The 14,854-nt window shown below is 35.3% G+C and overlaps 4 protein-coding genes across 4 annotated transcripts; all 4 read right to left on the reverse strand.

Moving 5' to 3' along the window:
- Nucleotides 1-1,042: 1,042 nt before the first annotated feature.
- Nucleotides 1,043-6,589, reverse strand: LOC116146471 (palmitoyl-protein thioesterase 1). Its single transcript, XM_031431882.1, has 12 exons — nucleotides 6,284-6,589; nucleotides 5,163-5,247; nucleotides 4,738-4,789; nucleotides 4,619-4,639; nucleotides 4,479-4,532; nucleotides 3,896-3,946; nucleotides 3,145-3,207; nucleotides 3,001-3,066; nucleotides 2,695-2,733; nucleotides 1,855-1,977; nucleotides 1,670-1,762; nucleotides 1,043-1,503 (listed from the first exon to the last, which is right to left on the reverse strand). Exons 1-12 carry the CDS (start codon nucleotides 6,372-6,374, stop codon nucleotides 1,231-1,233), a joined length of 1,011 nt encoding a protein of 336 aa, XP_031287742.1. The 5' UTR covers nucleotides 6,375-6,589; the 3' UTR covers nucleotides 1,043-1,230.
- A 522-nt stretch (nucleotides 6,590-7,111) lies between these two features.
- LOC116146492 (pentatricopeptide repeat-containing protein At2g44880-like) lies at nucleotides 7,112-9,357 on the reverse strand. Its single transcript, XM_031431908.1, has one exon. It carries the CDS (start codon nucleotides 9,232-9,234, stop codon nucleotides 7,405-7,407), a length of 1,830 nt encoding a protein of 609 aa, XP_031287768.1. The 5' UTR covers nucleotides 9,235-9,357; the 3' UTR covers nucleotides 7,112-7,404.
- Nucleotides 9,358-10,363: 1,006 nt separating this feature from the next.
- On the reverse strand, nucleotides 10,364-12,061 carry LOC116146406 (ATPase 7, plasma membrane-type). The gene is made up of 6 exons (XM_031431810.1): nucleotides 11,985-12,061; nucleotides 11,717-11,877; nucleotides 11,370-11,582; nucleotides 11,095-11,277; nucleotides 10,760-10,941; nucleotides 10,364-10,494 (listed from the first exon to the last, which is right to left on the reverse strand). The coding sequence occupies exons 1-6, from the start codon at nucleotides 12,013-12,015 to the stop codon at nucleotides 10,398-10,400; spliced, it is 867 nt and encodes a 288-aa protein (XP_031287670.1). The 5' UTR covers nucleotides 12,016-12,061; the 3' UTR covers nucleotides 10,364-10,397.
- Nucleotides 12,062-12,217: 156 nt separating this feature from the next.
- Nucleotides 12,218-13,957, reverse strand: LOC116146503 (pentatricopeptide repeat-containing protein At2g44880-like). The gene has a single exon (XM_031431918.1). It carries the CDS (start codon nucleotides 13,877-13,879, stop codon nucleotides 12,218-12,220), a length of 1,662 nt encoding a protein of 553 aa, XP_031287778.1. The 5' UTR covers nucleotides 13,880-13,957.
- Nucleotides 13,958-14,854: the final 897 nt, after the last annotated feature.

Below are 14,854 nucleotides of genomic sequence, written 5' to 3' on the forward strand. Positions count from 1 at the left end.
GATAAACTTAGGATGCGTTTGGTTCAAGGAATGTTGGATTACTGAAATCTCATATTACCTTGAAAATTATTAGGAATTTTTAGGAAAGTGTGTTTGGTTAGTTGGTGGGTATGTTATATTAATATGTTTGGTTAGGGGAAATAAATTGATGAATATGTTATTTAAATTACTAAATTTCCCTCTTTTTAAATATTAATATAATATTTTTTTATTATTAATTTTTGAATAATTTCTTTTAACCCCCAATATTTTAGATTTAGCCAAAACACCCCCGCTTATATAAAACTTTAATTATGACAAAATCACCCCTGCCGCTGCCTACTGCCATCGCAAACCATCGTCAGAAGTCTCCGAAAGCCGCCGTGAGTAGCTCATTGTGACCACGAGGCTCCGATATGGTTGTTTCTGGCCATATTGATGGTCGAAAACGGCCACGCCGTTATTGACCAGATCTCACCTAGATCTGGCTGCTAAAGGCTATCTAGCATGATTGATGGCCGAAAACGGCCATATCAAAGCCTCTCGGAGCCTCCCAGCGAATATCGGTCATTTTTAGGGACTCCAACGACTTTTCGACGGAGGTCTGTGGTGGTTGGCCCATTGTTGGCGATGGTGGCTGGGTGATAGTAGTGGTCTGTAATTTGTTTTAAATATAAGAGTATTATTGTCCAAAAACTTAACTAAACAAGGATAAAATTGAAATGATATATTAATGTAAATTTATTTTAAAACAAGGGCATTATTGTTCAAAATTTTTATTAATAAGCGATAGAATTGTAACAAAAATAAAATTACTAAAATAATCTTACAATACCTAAGAAAATAGAGATAATTAGATGACCTCTAATATTACTAACAATAACAATTATTGGTAATGCAAGATTATCATAATCTTATATTACTTACTAACCAAATATAATAATCAAATAATGTAAGAGGACATAATCCTAATAATCTTCTATCACCTCTAACTAAACACTCCCTTGGAATTGAGAACATTGTGCGAAAATGCAAAACGATAGTAATTCTAAAGCAAAATGGGAGCAGACAAAAAATATGACAGTCAATAATCAATAAAATCAACTTTTTGTCATCTTCCAACCATTTACACCAATAAAAAATCTTCAATGAGCAGATACAGGAATCAAGATGTGACAGTCCGCAATGATTTAAGAGAAACTGAAAAAATAGTGACACGCTGTGCATCCTTATTCAGAAGAGGGATTTCATCTAGGAAACAACCGATAGCAAATGTTGATCCACACTGAACCCACCAAGATTAACAAAGAAGTTCCATATTGATGAAAGCCATCTATGAGATAAAGATGATTCTGTTATCATCAGCTCTGTTGTTGAAGTTTGGTCTTTCAAGTAAGGAACTATGTATGTCTTCATATCACTTCGAGAGATCTGAAGATGATTCCCAGAAACGTTTATGAATTTAACTTTCCCAGCCTCATCCAAGGTTTTCAAACCAATCCAGTCGTCGATATAGAGTGGGGTCTGCACATATATCACAAAAATTACAAAAAATATGGGAGAAATTGTTATCTTCTTGTTTTCGGGTCAAGAAATTTCCATTGCCTGTACTATTATTATTGTCTTTTGAAACCAGGAAATATGCTGAATTTATCATGTTCAGCAGCCAGTCACTGATAAAATACATTACCTCTTGTGCAGATAAAATAGTGTCAAAGGACCCATCTGGATAATACCCAAACCAGGAAGTTTCCTTGGGTATCAAAACCGTGTCTTGCTCAAACTGAGTCATGCATGCAAAGAAAGAGAAGAATCACCAATCATATCCACAGGGCCAAGGAATGTTAGAGGAAAAACAATAACTCGTGAACTCACCATGATAAGCACCAAATTCTCCAAGCTAGAAAAACGTTCCTTATAAGTGGAATTTCTTTTGTCAGCAAGTTCATTGTTAAGTTTTGGGAGAAACCTACATCCCTTTAGATACTCAGGAATGTCCTGGATTTAGAAACGGAACGAAAGATATTTAAAGCAAACTTAGATAAGCTGCACATTTTGAGCATGCATGCAATTAAAACAGGCAAAGAGTTTTACACTTTTGATCTAGAAAAAGAAATATGGAACAATTATAATAAGAAGAAGCTACTTCATACTTCTGAGAACTGGCAGGGCAAACGACCTAACACCAGCCTGTCACTTGTCACATCATAACTTATAATATACTAACAACGTTAAAGTGTGAAATTAACCGTTCTATTAGAGTTGATATTCAAACCTCGGGAAATGTCTTGGTGAATATAGTACAAATAAAGATAGTTTGACAAACACTTCTCAGAAACACTCTCTCACAAATTCGATGTAACAGCTCGCAATTGGCTTGGTTAGGCCGGATACATGCGAGCGAACCAATTGCGAGCTGACATATTGTGTTTGTGAGAGAAAGTTTGTAAGAAGTGTTAGTGAGTGTAGTATTACTCATATAATACATTTATGGTTTCCGCAACAAGCTAACTCTTCTTTTTTTACTTTTACAAAATAGGACCAAGCTAATTCATGTTCCAATTAGCAAAAAAAATCTATTCCCTTCCCCCTCCTTCCAAATTCTCTCTCTTGGGTTAGGACAATCTTGAAAGATTGCCAAAACTGGTTAATAGTGAACTTGCAAAAGAATGGGCAGCCAAGTATCTTTTTAGCTAAGCCAAAGCTAGTACTCACAGTTGGAATTTTAAGATAACCACTGGGAGCCAAATGTTCCTGCAATTTCATCAAAGATACATGTCAAAATGCTATCAGCTACTAACGGAGATAGAAGCAAAAAAGAAACTGAAACTGAAGTTGTGAAAGAAGAATCTATCCATAAAAACAAATTCAAATGTCACAGTCGCCTAATCATTCAGTGGGCTGTTTCTGGGCTGGGATTAATTGTTTGTATTTATTCCAATACAGTCTTTCACTTTCATCTCAAGATATGTGATAGAAATGAGAAGGTGAGAACTTAAAGGCTCAAATAAAATTTCATACCTGTACATAGTTGCTGTAGACCTCTGTCTTAATTAAACTATCCAGGAGAATGCATATCAAAACAGACTGCAAAACTGAGAATATCAAATCTCACTGCACTAATAGGCTGAAAACAGACTAAGTCAACGTGAGGCAAACACTTACTCCACAAAATGGAATTGAAGCAGTACCAGCATGGATGCCTGCCAGTGAAATGAAATTCTTTACCTGTTCCAGTATAGATAAAACGGGTTGTAATGTTCAAACTTTAAATTCAAAAGAGTAGTAACTCAGTGCAATGTAAAAGAAAAAAGTAGGATTGAAGGAATTAAAGAAAAAAAAAAGACACAATGATAAAATTATGAAGAAATGAAGGTACGAGCTCAAACTATAGATGTGGTGAATCAATAGTTTTAAGAGTTTAAATACTAATGTTGATTCTTTACCTACTATTAAACTTTTTGGGTCAAGTAGTTACTCAACAAATAGATTAGTTGAAAACCAAGAGCAGACATTTTTTCTTTTTTTGAAAAGATGTGAAAACAATTTGAATAGACAGCACTTTAGTTCCATAAGCATAGCTGATCCCACAACTACCATAAAGCTCAATAGCGAGGAGCAGAAATGAGTATAAAAACTGGGTAGAGATATAAGCAGGAAACAAGGTCCTTCATATAGTTTTCCAAAATACTACATTGATTTGCCAAGATGAATTTTATTAACACCTTGATGATACTTCATGTACGGCATATCATATAACACTTAATATGAAAACAGATAGTTGGGTGCCCATAGAGCATGTGGATACCTAAATTATAAAATGATGGTGTCATATTCAAATGAGTCAAAACGATGTCAGTGTGAATATAAAGAAAATTAGGTGCAAAATGAGAGGGAACATGAAATTGGTTCTTACAGATGGTCCTCCATCACAAAATTCAATAACCCCTCGACCAATCATAGTACCCTATGAAAAGAAAGATCAAGTAAAATGTTAACGGAACAGTCTAATTAAACATCAGTTTTAGTACTAGCAACCAAAAATAACAAGAACTTGAAATTTAAGGTATTTAAAATAACAACCAAATAGCTTACGGGTAAGTACCGACTATTTTATACAAGCCAAATAGAATCTTCCAAATTTAAGACAAACGATACTCCACTCTTTACCAATCCAATCATATATAAATGGTTTACGGGTAACTAACTACTATTTTTTAATACACAAACAAAAGATTTCTAAACCCCAATGAGAATGAACTAAGGAATTGAAATGTATAAGCTAATCTAAGTTTAGAGGGCCCTTGAGAGAATTGTGTTTGTTGACATATAGTCTGTCATACAACTCTCCTACTAAATTGGTATCAATTATAGAAATCCAGGAGGAATTTGGGGTCCTTAGAGCACCCTCTAATGGACAGGAAATACCAATTAAATGAAATTTGCCACTGAAAATTCTGAACATCCAAAAATTCAGTAATCCTCACTAAGTTAATTACCTGAGAAAGTCCCACTAAGTTGTAACCCCCACTAAGTTCACTGATACCCTTAACCTGTAATATGGAAATTCGACAAGAAGAAAGTCAAACTTCAAATGCAGAAACAATGCTGTGAAAACATTTTACCAAATAGCTATGACCTTCTCGCAAGCAATTGCTGTCTGCAAGAACAATAATTGCGATACATTAGAATTTTATTTATTAAAACGTAAACATTATCAATGAAAAGAACCACTCATATTATCTATTCAGGTGTCACCTGTTCTGTAAGGGGCATAGTCCAGGAGTCCCACGATCCATCTCCAATTTCTCTGCAGAGAAGCATAAACATTAAGGGAAACTCATTCAGTTTTGCACACAAGCCTGGTCAGAGAAATCAAAGATCCACATACACAAACATGGGGACAAATTTACTGTTTATCTCGTATGATGAGCTTGATTTCATAACATAAAATGCTAAAATTCACTATCTTTATGGTTTTCCGGTCAGAAGTATATGTTATAGAACAAGTTAGCAATCATTTTTGAAATATATATATAAATAGTTAGCTACTACATATTTTATGGCACCCAGGCATGCAAATGATTCCATCCTTCACAGCTGAAATCTAACCTCTGTCAGTTAGACTTCAGTTGGAACAGACTACCAAATAACAGAAGTAAATTGAGAAAATCAAAGCATACATGCAGTATCCTTGAGAGCCAGACCACTTGCTTAAGAGCTCAGTAAACTGTGTGACTCCCCGGTTACTGCATTTATCACTAATGCCTGCCAAAAAGTGACATATAAATGGTCAGTATAGTACACCAAAGGTTCGTGCATGATTACATCTCTAAAACTCCTTATCAGAAGGGTGAAAAACATGCTGCTAATTGATAGAAGCCAAAAACGTTATCACGATGATGCAGATACGTATATTGGAAGAGCAAAATTCTATTATATATTCTCATATTAACTTCTTTAATAAGCCAATACTTGTGTGAAAAAAAAAAAAAAAAAAAATCGAAGGTACGTTTGGTTAAGGAGAAAGTGAGAAGCACTGAACCAAATACTGGGGCAGTAAATTTCCATTTGCAATAGCATAATATGATTAATATCATTTCACATACCTTTTGAAATTTTAAACAAAATATTCAAGGCGTATATTTACAAAAAAACATAACGGAACAGAGTTATTAATACAGTAGATGAAATTTTATATCAGATTTTTCTCTTAGGGAAGCAGGGAACTTTTTCCCAGAAGTAAAACGGGTATAACCAAGCATGTAACCATTTTTCATGAACCTAATAGCACGTCAGATAAACTCTTTCAAAGCACATTAATAAAACAGCTGTAGTCCAAAATAGGTCTAATGATAGCATCTTTCTTTCACAACTAGAAAAAAAAAAAATTCAGAAACATCCAGTCACAAAATTTAAAAGGAAACAACAGACCATTTACTAATTGCTGGGATTTAGAACACAGGAGTCAAGTTTTGAAAAATTAATCACCGACATCACCAAGACAATTGAGTGGGGAAAAAAAAATCAATCTCATCATATTTCGTTCTTCCCTTTCACCAAATCCAAGCGAAGCCACATAGTAGATACCAATTTGCAAGAAGAAATTATGAAAGATAATAAAGAACAAACCAGTAGGACAGACTTTATACAAAGACACTAGATCAAGAATTGCATGACGGAACAAACAAAACAGAGAATCGAAGAAGAATTAGAAAGAACACAGTAAATATTTGAGGGTAATAACGAAGTAAAATAACAGAATAAATTGATGAATAGAAGAACAAAGAAGAGAGAGAATTACCATGCAAAACTACGAAAGGAACGGAGTACGTGAGTGGGATAAGACAGAAGCTGAGGACGAGGAAGATGGTCAATGGTGGTACATGAGCCATTGCCGTCTTAACGAAGGTAAAAAAAAAGGCTGAAAATTCTTAGTTGACCAATAACATTAGTAATTTACAGAAAGACCTTAATCCATAGAACTTGTGACAATGTTGTTGGGATTTTTGGAGGAGCACAAATTCTGAGTCAGACAATAAGAAATGAAAGAATAAACAGAGTGGGAGAGACCGAGAGAGAGGTGTTAGTTAGAGTAAGATTGGTTCGCCAGGCTAGCACGCGCCAACTACCGTTCTATAAGACTGTGTCTGGTAGGTCTTCCAAGATCAATCACATTCAAAATAAGTCCGTTGTAGTAAAATCTAGACCATGCCACGGCTCCTTCACGCAACTATAAAGCCGTGCAACCACGCGCCACAAATTTTTTTTTTCATTTTATTTTATAGCTTATTGTTTGTTTGTAAAAAGCATCGATAACAAGTAATTGAGATACGTGTAAATTAACTCGAATATCTGATCACCAAGAAAAAATACCAATTGAACATTATTTTTTATAAAGGTAATATTTATAGCTGTCAAGATGATATTTCTCTGCACATCATTAAGAATATTAAATAATAGAGTAATATTACACTTATAAAGAAATTTTACAAATATCTCTGTATAAAATGATATGATAAAAAATGAATGAATGAGTGAATTTAACTTTTTATTTAATTTTTCTATTTATTTTTTACCATTTAAGATTTTCTTTTGTAAATATAGTATTATTGTAAATAATAATCAGCCGAAGGTATGACTACAAAATTTGTGTAATACATGAATGTCACAAGAAGACATAATAGTCTCATTCCTAGCGTAGGCATTAGCTCTTTAGCATCAAGAGCTAGGATTCAGGAAGAATAAATGGTGGACTAACGAGCCTTCTACAGATCCCCCCCTTGGGCCCTTCCCTTTTCATCACAAAGCCTTCTTCCCTGAGATCTGCAGGCTTCAATTTGATTGCATTACTTGGGAGGGCTATCACAATACATCTCTTGAATGTACCTTTGCTGAATCTTCTTCATCAGCAAGTTCAACATTTTACAAATATTGATAGGTGTCCTGTCCCTTCATGTGTGTCCACAATTGCCTCGAGATCGACTCCATCACTTCCCACTGTGGATGAATTCTATCTCCACATTGAAACTCTTGAACCCTACGATCAACCTCAATAACACTACAGCCTACTTCTTTTTTTACCCCATTGCTCCTCATCAGACCCTTAATTTCCTCTGCATCTTTCCATCTTTCCTCTGTGGCATACAAATTTCTCAATATGATATAGTTCCCATCATTCCATGGCCCCATATCAATAGCCTTGTTCAACACTCTCTCAGCCCTTGTAACATCCTTTGAGTTCCCACAAGCACATAGAAAAGAACTAAGAATTATCCCATTAGCCTCATAAGGCATACTATGGATCAACTTTTCAGCTTCCTCCAGGCATCCTGCCCTCCCTAATAGATCTACCATACAACCATAATGAGCAATTTTTGGGGTAAGCCCAAACTCCTCCATTGCTTTAAACCACCTCTTCCCTTCCTCCACCAAACCACCATGGTTACATGCAGACAAAACACCAATCATGGTTATATCATTTGGCTTGATTGCTTCCTGCATCATCTCCAAGAAAACCTCCAATGCTTCCTTGGCACGTCCATTGACAGCATATCCGTTTATCAAAGCATTCCAAGAAGATATATCTTTTTCGGGCATTTCATAAAAAACTCTTCTTGCTTTCGTGATTTCACCACACTTTGCATACATATCAACAAGTGCAGTACACACATTGGTTGCTCTGTCAAGTTTCCTCCTCTGAACAAACTGGTGAACCCAACCGCCCAAATCCAAAGCACCCAAGTCAGCAATAGCTGGAAGAATGCTTACAATGGTTACCTCATTAGGTTCAAATAGTCTACTTGCTTGCAGTTCATGGAACAACTTCAACGCTTCATGGGGTTGTTTATTCTGGTAATATCCACCAATCATCACATTCCAAGAAATCAGGTTCTTCTCTGGCATGTTATCAAAAAATGACCTAGCAGCTATAACATCACCATTTGTGCAAAATCCATAAATCATACTAGTCCAAGAAATCACATTCCTATCTGGCATCTCATCAAACAAACTTCGAGCCGAAACCATATCTCCTAATTTAACATAACCATCAATCATTGCATTATACACAGCAGAGTCTCCTCTCTCAGTCTCTGACATCTCATCAAAAAGTTTCTTCGCATGAGCCATATCACCAGACCTCGCATACCCAGAAATGAGAGCTGTCCATGACACTACACTTCTATCAGTCATTTCATCAAATACTTTTTTGGCCCAACCCATTTTCCCGTATTTCGTGTACATATCGACCAATGCAGTTGACACATACAAATCTAAGAAAAATCCTATTTTTACAATATGACTGTGCAATTGCAAACCTTCCCAAATCACCATTCTGAAACTACAACACTTCGCCAACGCAATAAACGTAAAATTATCGGGAATAAAATGCGTGTATCTCCTAAGTTGTTCATAAAGAGTGAAAGATTCAGCTAATTGGCGCATATTCACATGCGCTTTGATCATAGAATTACAAAGGAAAGTGTCGTCTCTATGAAGCCTATGATCGAACATGCGCCGTGCGTAAAGGATACCAGCGAGTGGAGCACAGGTTACGACGAATTTAGCGAAAATTTTAACATTTGTTTCGATGGCGTTACGAAGCATAAAAGCGTGGATTTGGAAGAGAGATTCTTTTGTGCGGGTACCCTCAAGCAGAGAAAGGCATTTTCGGTCTATTGAACGCCAAAGAAACTGTTGTTGTATCGCCATTTGATAAATAAAAAGATCTTCTCTCAGACTCAGTCCACCCATATGCAAAGTAGCTTTCAATTCATTATAGAAGTGAATGAATCTGTTCCCACCAAAAGTTTTTCATAATAACTTTTCCACCAATAAACTTTGAAAAAAACATTCTCCCAACCATTGTTAAATTAAAACATTAGTTTTGACAGCAAAAGGCCTCATTGTGAGTTCACACAATATATATTATAGGGCTAATATTCCTTACACCCCTAATTACAAACATATGATCATGTCCTTCACTAACTTGGAAATTAGTCATTTAAACCCCTATTTGTAATTTGTAATTTTTTATAATTACAATGGAGTTCACTTATAAAGTATGCGTGTTTCTAAAAAAAAAATTAAAGTTATATGTATATATTATTTTTAAAAATAATAATAATATTTGTCAATTAAATATTTATGAAACTACAAAATAATATTTCATTAATATTGTATATATTTTATGAAAATATAATTCCAAAAAAAGAAAAATTGAAAAATTGTAAAAGTAAGAAAAATCCGAAAATAAAAATTTTGAAATTTTGAAAAAAATAATTGGCCAGAATCATACCCAGCCAGGTGCGAATTAGTCGAAATCGCTGGATGCGATTCAGGCCAACTATTTTTTTTCTTTCAAATTTTTATATTTTTTATTTTAATAACGGACTTTATTTTAATTTTTTAAATTTATTAACCCTAAAATTAATATAAACCAAACTGGGGGTGAAAATTATATTTAATAAAGTCTGGGTGGGAAAAGTTATCCAACCTCGTTAAAAATTATAATGCAAAATAGTAAAGAGTATTATAGTCTTTTCATAGTTTACCCCGTAACAGATTCTATTGACGGAGATTGACGATGGGTGGGAAATTGTTGTTCTCAAAGTTTATGGGCGAGAAATGTAATTCCAGAAAACCTTGGGTGGGAAATTGTTATTCACTCATTTGAGTGTTTACTTTTTCTCTGTACAGCCTATTTTACATGTTTTTGGGTAACTTAAGAAATAAGATGCCTGATACACATGAACGTAGTGATACTTCCTTGAAACTAAAAATGAGACAGTTATAAACAACGGAAATTGAATAATATTACGTAGAGAATAAAAGATTCTTGTAAAAAATCCACGAATGAAATAAAAAAGAATGAAGTAAAATTACAAGGGTATCATATCATATGATCAGTAGATGACTTAGACAGTGTAGTGCTGGTTCATGGCATCAATGTCCAGACCCCTTAACTTGGCAGATGATTCAACCTTCCCTTTCAAAGTGTGAAGCTCCCTCATCCTGCAAACTCCAAATAAATTGTCAAAAACCTGATGCTATTAGAAACTAGTCTGTTTGCCAAAATTTCACTGAACTCAACTCTCAAGATGGGTAAGTCAATATTATTATTATTAAAAGATGAGTTTTATCAATATCAGAAAGTATTTTAAAGTTACTGGAAATTAGATAAGCCACCACCATCATCATCGATGATACTCTCCAATTCCCAATCAAATGGTATGCATATTTCTTACTATTCAAATTGTTTTCCAGCATGAACACTGACCTTGCAATCTCTGCACGCTTTTTAGCTTCTTCTGCCATGAGATTGAGGTCCCCAAAAGTGCTTATTTTATCAGAAAACTTTTTTGTGTCAGAGGACTGGAGACCATGCAGAGTTCTCTGTTCAGTTGCCCATGCAGCCGCACGAGCTTCCTTACCAAAGTCCTTTTTGTTCGTGAATGCAGTCTGGTAGAAACCACACGAAAGTTCTTTGCGTTAGAGAATATTGAAATACTCTTAGAAATTTCAGATGTACGTAGATTCAAATGGTGTACTTAAAATTTCGACCTCTACACATAGATACATGAGTTAATTTGATAGGGTAAGTATAGTTCGTACCCTTTGGTCTACAACGAGACTCCAGGCTCTCCCACTGAGAGCATATCGGACAGCAAATTTGATAGGATCAAGCAGCAAGTAAGTTGCGATATTAAACAACCAAATGACCCCTGTCCAGGCCCAACCAATGTCTCTGATGCCTGCAAACTTCGAGGTTGCAGTGGCAGATATCACACTTGCAATCTGCGAAGAGTAAGAATCCAGAATTCAAATCTTGATAACTTCATTCATAAAAAGAGTTATCTTTAGAGCATTGATACGGGTAGGGAAAATACCAATTGAGCAATAACGAACGCAATGACAAGCAGAAAGCCAGGTCTCTCAGTATATGACCAGCCCCTGGAGCGTGTCACAAAAATTAAGGCCTGGCTAATGGTGCTGATTTGAAGATACAGTGCTGATGCCATCCTTTCTTTAAGTTCAGTCGAAATTTTGTCGTCAGACATGTTAAAATGGTGCTGGTTGAAGTTCTTCACGTGGAAATGTTTCTACCAAGAGGAAATGAGGATAAATAATTAATTAAGTTTGAGATTTTAATAAAGAAATATAGGATGTGTCAATGATGCAGGATAACAAATAACAATAAAATGAGATGATTTTACTGAAAAGGATGGGAATTTACTGGAAAGAAGTTAGTTTCATAAGCTGCCCAGAAGAATACAACTGTCATTAGAGCCAGGTAAGCACCAAGTACAATTCCTGTTGCAAAAATTTCACCGAGCTTCCAACTGTCAGGGAGAGGAGAAGGCTTTACCCTGTCTTTGGAGATGGTCATGATAGTACCTATGAGCCAAGCAGGCCATAACAATACGAGTTAACAAGAAAGGGTAGAAGATTATGTTACAGAAAGAAAGATAAAATAGAAGTCCTATGAAATCTTTTAAGCTAACCATCATTAAGAACGGCGATGACAAGAACCATGAAAGGAGGAAAATCGAACTCCCAGAAGACTGTCAGCAACAAAAATCCTAGCTGTCATGCAAAAACCATTGAAAATGAGACGTGACTAATACAAGGGTGCACTTTAATTATTGGAGGGCTATCACAATACATCTCTTGAATGTACCTTTGCCGAATCTTCTTCATCAGCAAGTTCAAAATTTTACAAATATTGATAGCTGTCCTATCCCTTCATGTGTGTCCAGAATTGCCTTGAGATCGACTCCATCACTTCCCATTGTGGATGAATTCTATCTCCACATTGAAACTCTTGAACCCTACGATCAACCTCAATAACACTACAGCCTACTTCTTTTTTTACCCCATTGCTCCTCATCAGACCCTTAATTTCCTCTGCATCTCTCCATCTTTCCTCTGTGGCATACAAATTTCTCAATATGATATAGTTCCCATCATTCCATGGCCCCATATCAATAGCCTTGTTCAACACTCTCTCAGCCCTTGTAACATCCTTTGAGTTCCCACAAGCACATAGAAAAGAACTAAGAATTATCCCATTAGCCTCATAAGGCATACTATGGATCAACTTTTCAGCTTCCTCCAGGCATCCTGCCCTCCCTAATAGATCTACCATACAACCATAATGAGCAATTTTTGGGGTAAGCCCAAACTCCTCCATTGCTTTAAACCACCTCTTCCCTTCCTCCACCAAACCACCATGGTTACATGCAGACAAAACACCAATCATGGTTATATCATTTGGCTTGATTGCTTCCTGCATCATCTCCAAGAAAACCTCCAATGCTTCCTTGGCACGTCCATTGACAGCATATCCGTTTATCAAAGCATTCCAAGAAGATATATCTTTTTCGGGCATTTCATAAAAAACTCTTCTTGCTTTCGTGATTTCACCACACTTTGCATACATATCAACAAGTGCAGTACACACATTGGTTGCTCTGTCAAGTTTCCTCCTCTGAACAAACTGGTGAACCCAACCGCCCAAATCCAAAGCACCCAAGTCAGCAATAGCTGGAAGAATGCTTACAATGGTTACCTCATTAGGTTCAAATAGTCTACTTGCTTGCAGTTCATGGAACAACTTCAACGCTTCATGGGGTTGTTTATTCTGGTAATATCCACCAATCATCACATTCCAAGAAATCAGGTTCTTCTCTGGCATGTTATCAAAAAATGACCTAGCAGCTATAACATCACCATTTGTGCAAAATCCATAAATCATACTAGTCCAAGAAATCACATTCCTATCTGGCATCTCATCAAACAAACTTCGAGCCGAAACCATATCTCCTAATTTAACATAACCATCAATCATTGCATTATACACAGCAGAGTCTCCTCTCTCAGTCTCTGACATCTCATCAAAAAGTTTCTTCGCATGAGCCATATCACCAGACCTCGCATACCCAGAAATGAGAGCTGTCCATGACACTACACTTCTATCAGTCATTTCATCAAATACTTTTTTGGCCCAACCCATTTTCCCGTATTTCGTGTACATATCGACCAATGCAGTTGACACATACAAATCTAAGAAAAATCCTATTTTTACAATATGACTGTGCAATTGCAAACCTTCCCAAATCACCATTCTGAAACTACAACACTTCGCCAACGCAATAAACGTAAAATTATCGGGAATAAAATGCGTGTATCTCCTAAGTTGTTCATAAAGAGTGAAAGATTCAGCTAATTGGCGCATATTCACATGCGCTTTGATCATAGAATTACAAAGGAAAGTGTCGTCTCTATGAAGCCTATGATCGAACATGCGCCGTGCGTAAAGGATACCAGCGAGTGGAGCACAGGTTACGACGAATTTAGCGAAAATTTTAACATTTGTTTCGATGGCGTTACGAAGCATAAAAGCGTGGATTTGGAAGAGAGATTCTTTTGTGCGGGTACCCTCAAGCAGAGAAAGGCATTTTCGGTCTATTGAACGCCAAAGAAACTGTTGTTGTTTCGCCATTTGATAAATAAAAAGATCTTCTCTCAGACTCAGTCCACCCACCCCATGCAAAGTAGCTTTCAATTCACTATAGAAGTGAATGAATCTGTTCCCACCAAAAGTTTTTCATAATAACTTTTCCACCAATAAACTTTGAAAAAAAACATTCTCCCACCCATTGTTAAATTAAAACATTAGTTTTGACAGCAAAAGGCCTTATTGTGAGTTCACACAATATATATTATAGGGTTAATATTCCTTACACCCCTAATTACAAACATTTAACCATGTCCTTCACTAACTTGGAAATTAGTCATTTAAACCCCTATTTTTATTTTTTATAATTACAATGGAGTTCACTTCTAAAGTATGCGTGTTTCTAAAAAAAAATTTAAAGTTATATGTATATATTATTTTTAAAAATAATAATAATATTTGTCACTTAAATATTTATGAAACTACAAAATAATATTTCATTAATATTATATATATATTTTATGAAAATATAATTCCAAAAAAGAAAAATTGAAAAATTGTAAAAATAACAAAAATCCAAAAATAAAAAATAAAAAATTTTGAAAAAAATAGTTGGTTAGAATCATACCTAGCCAGGTGCGAATTAGTTGGAATCGCTGGATGCGATTTTGGCCAACTATTTTTTTTGTTTCAAACTTTTATAATTTTTTTATTTTTTATTTTAATAACTGACTTTATTTTAATTTTTTTAAATTTATTAACCCTAAAATTAATATAAACCAAACTGGGGGTGAAAATTACATTTAATAAAGTTTGGGTGGGAAAAGTTATTCAGTTTCATTAAAAATTAGAAAGCAAATAGTAAAAAGTATGGGTGCGTTTGGTTTATTATTTTGGGTAGGATTTTGGGGATGA

Source organism: Pistacia vera, unplaced genomic scaffold (genome assembly GCF_008641045.1).
Source record: "Pistacia vera cultivar Batoury unplaced genomic scaffold, PisVer_v2 Contig478, whole genome shotgun sequence".
In the NCBI taxonomy this organism is placed as follows: Eukaryota; Viridiplantae; Streptophyta; class Magnoliopsida; order Sapindales; family Anacardiaceae; genus Pistacia; species Pistacia vera.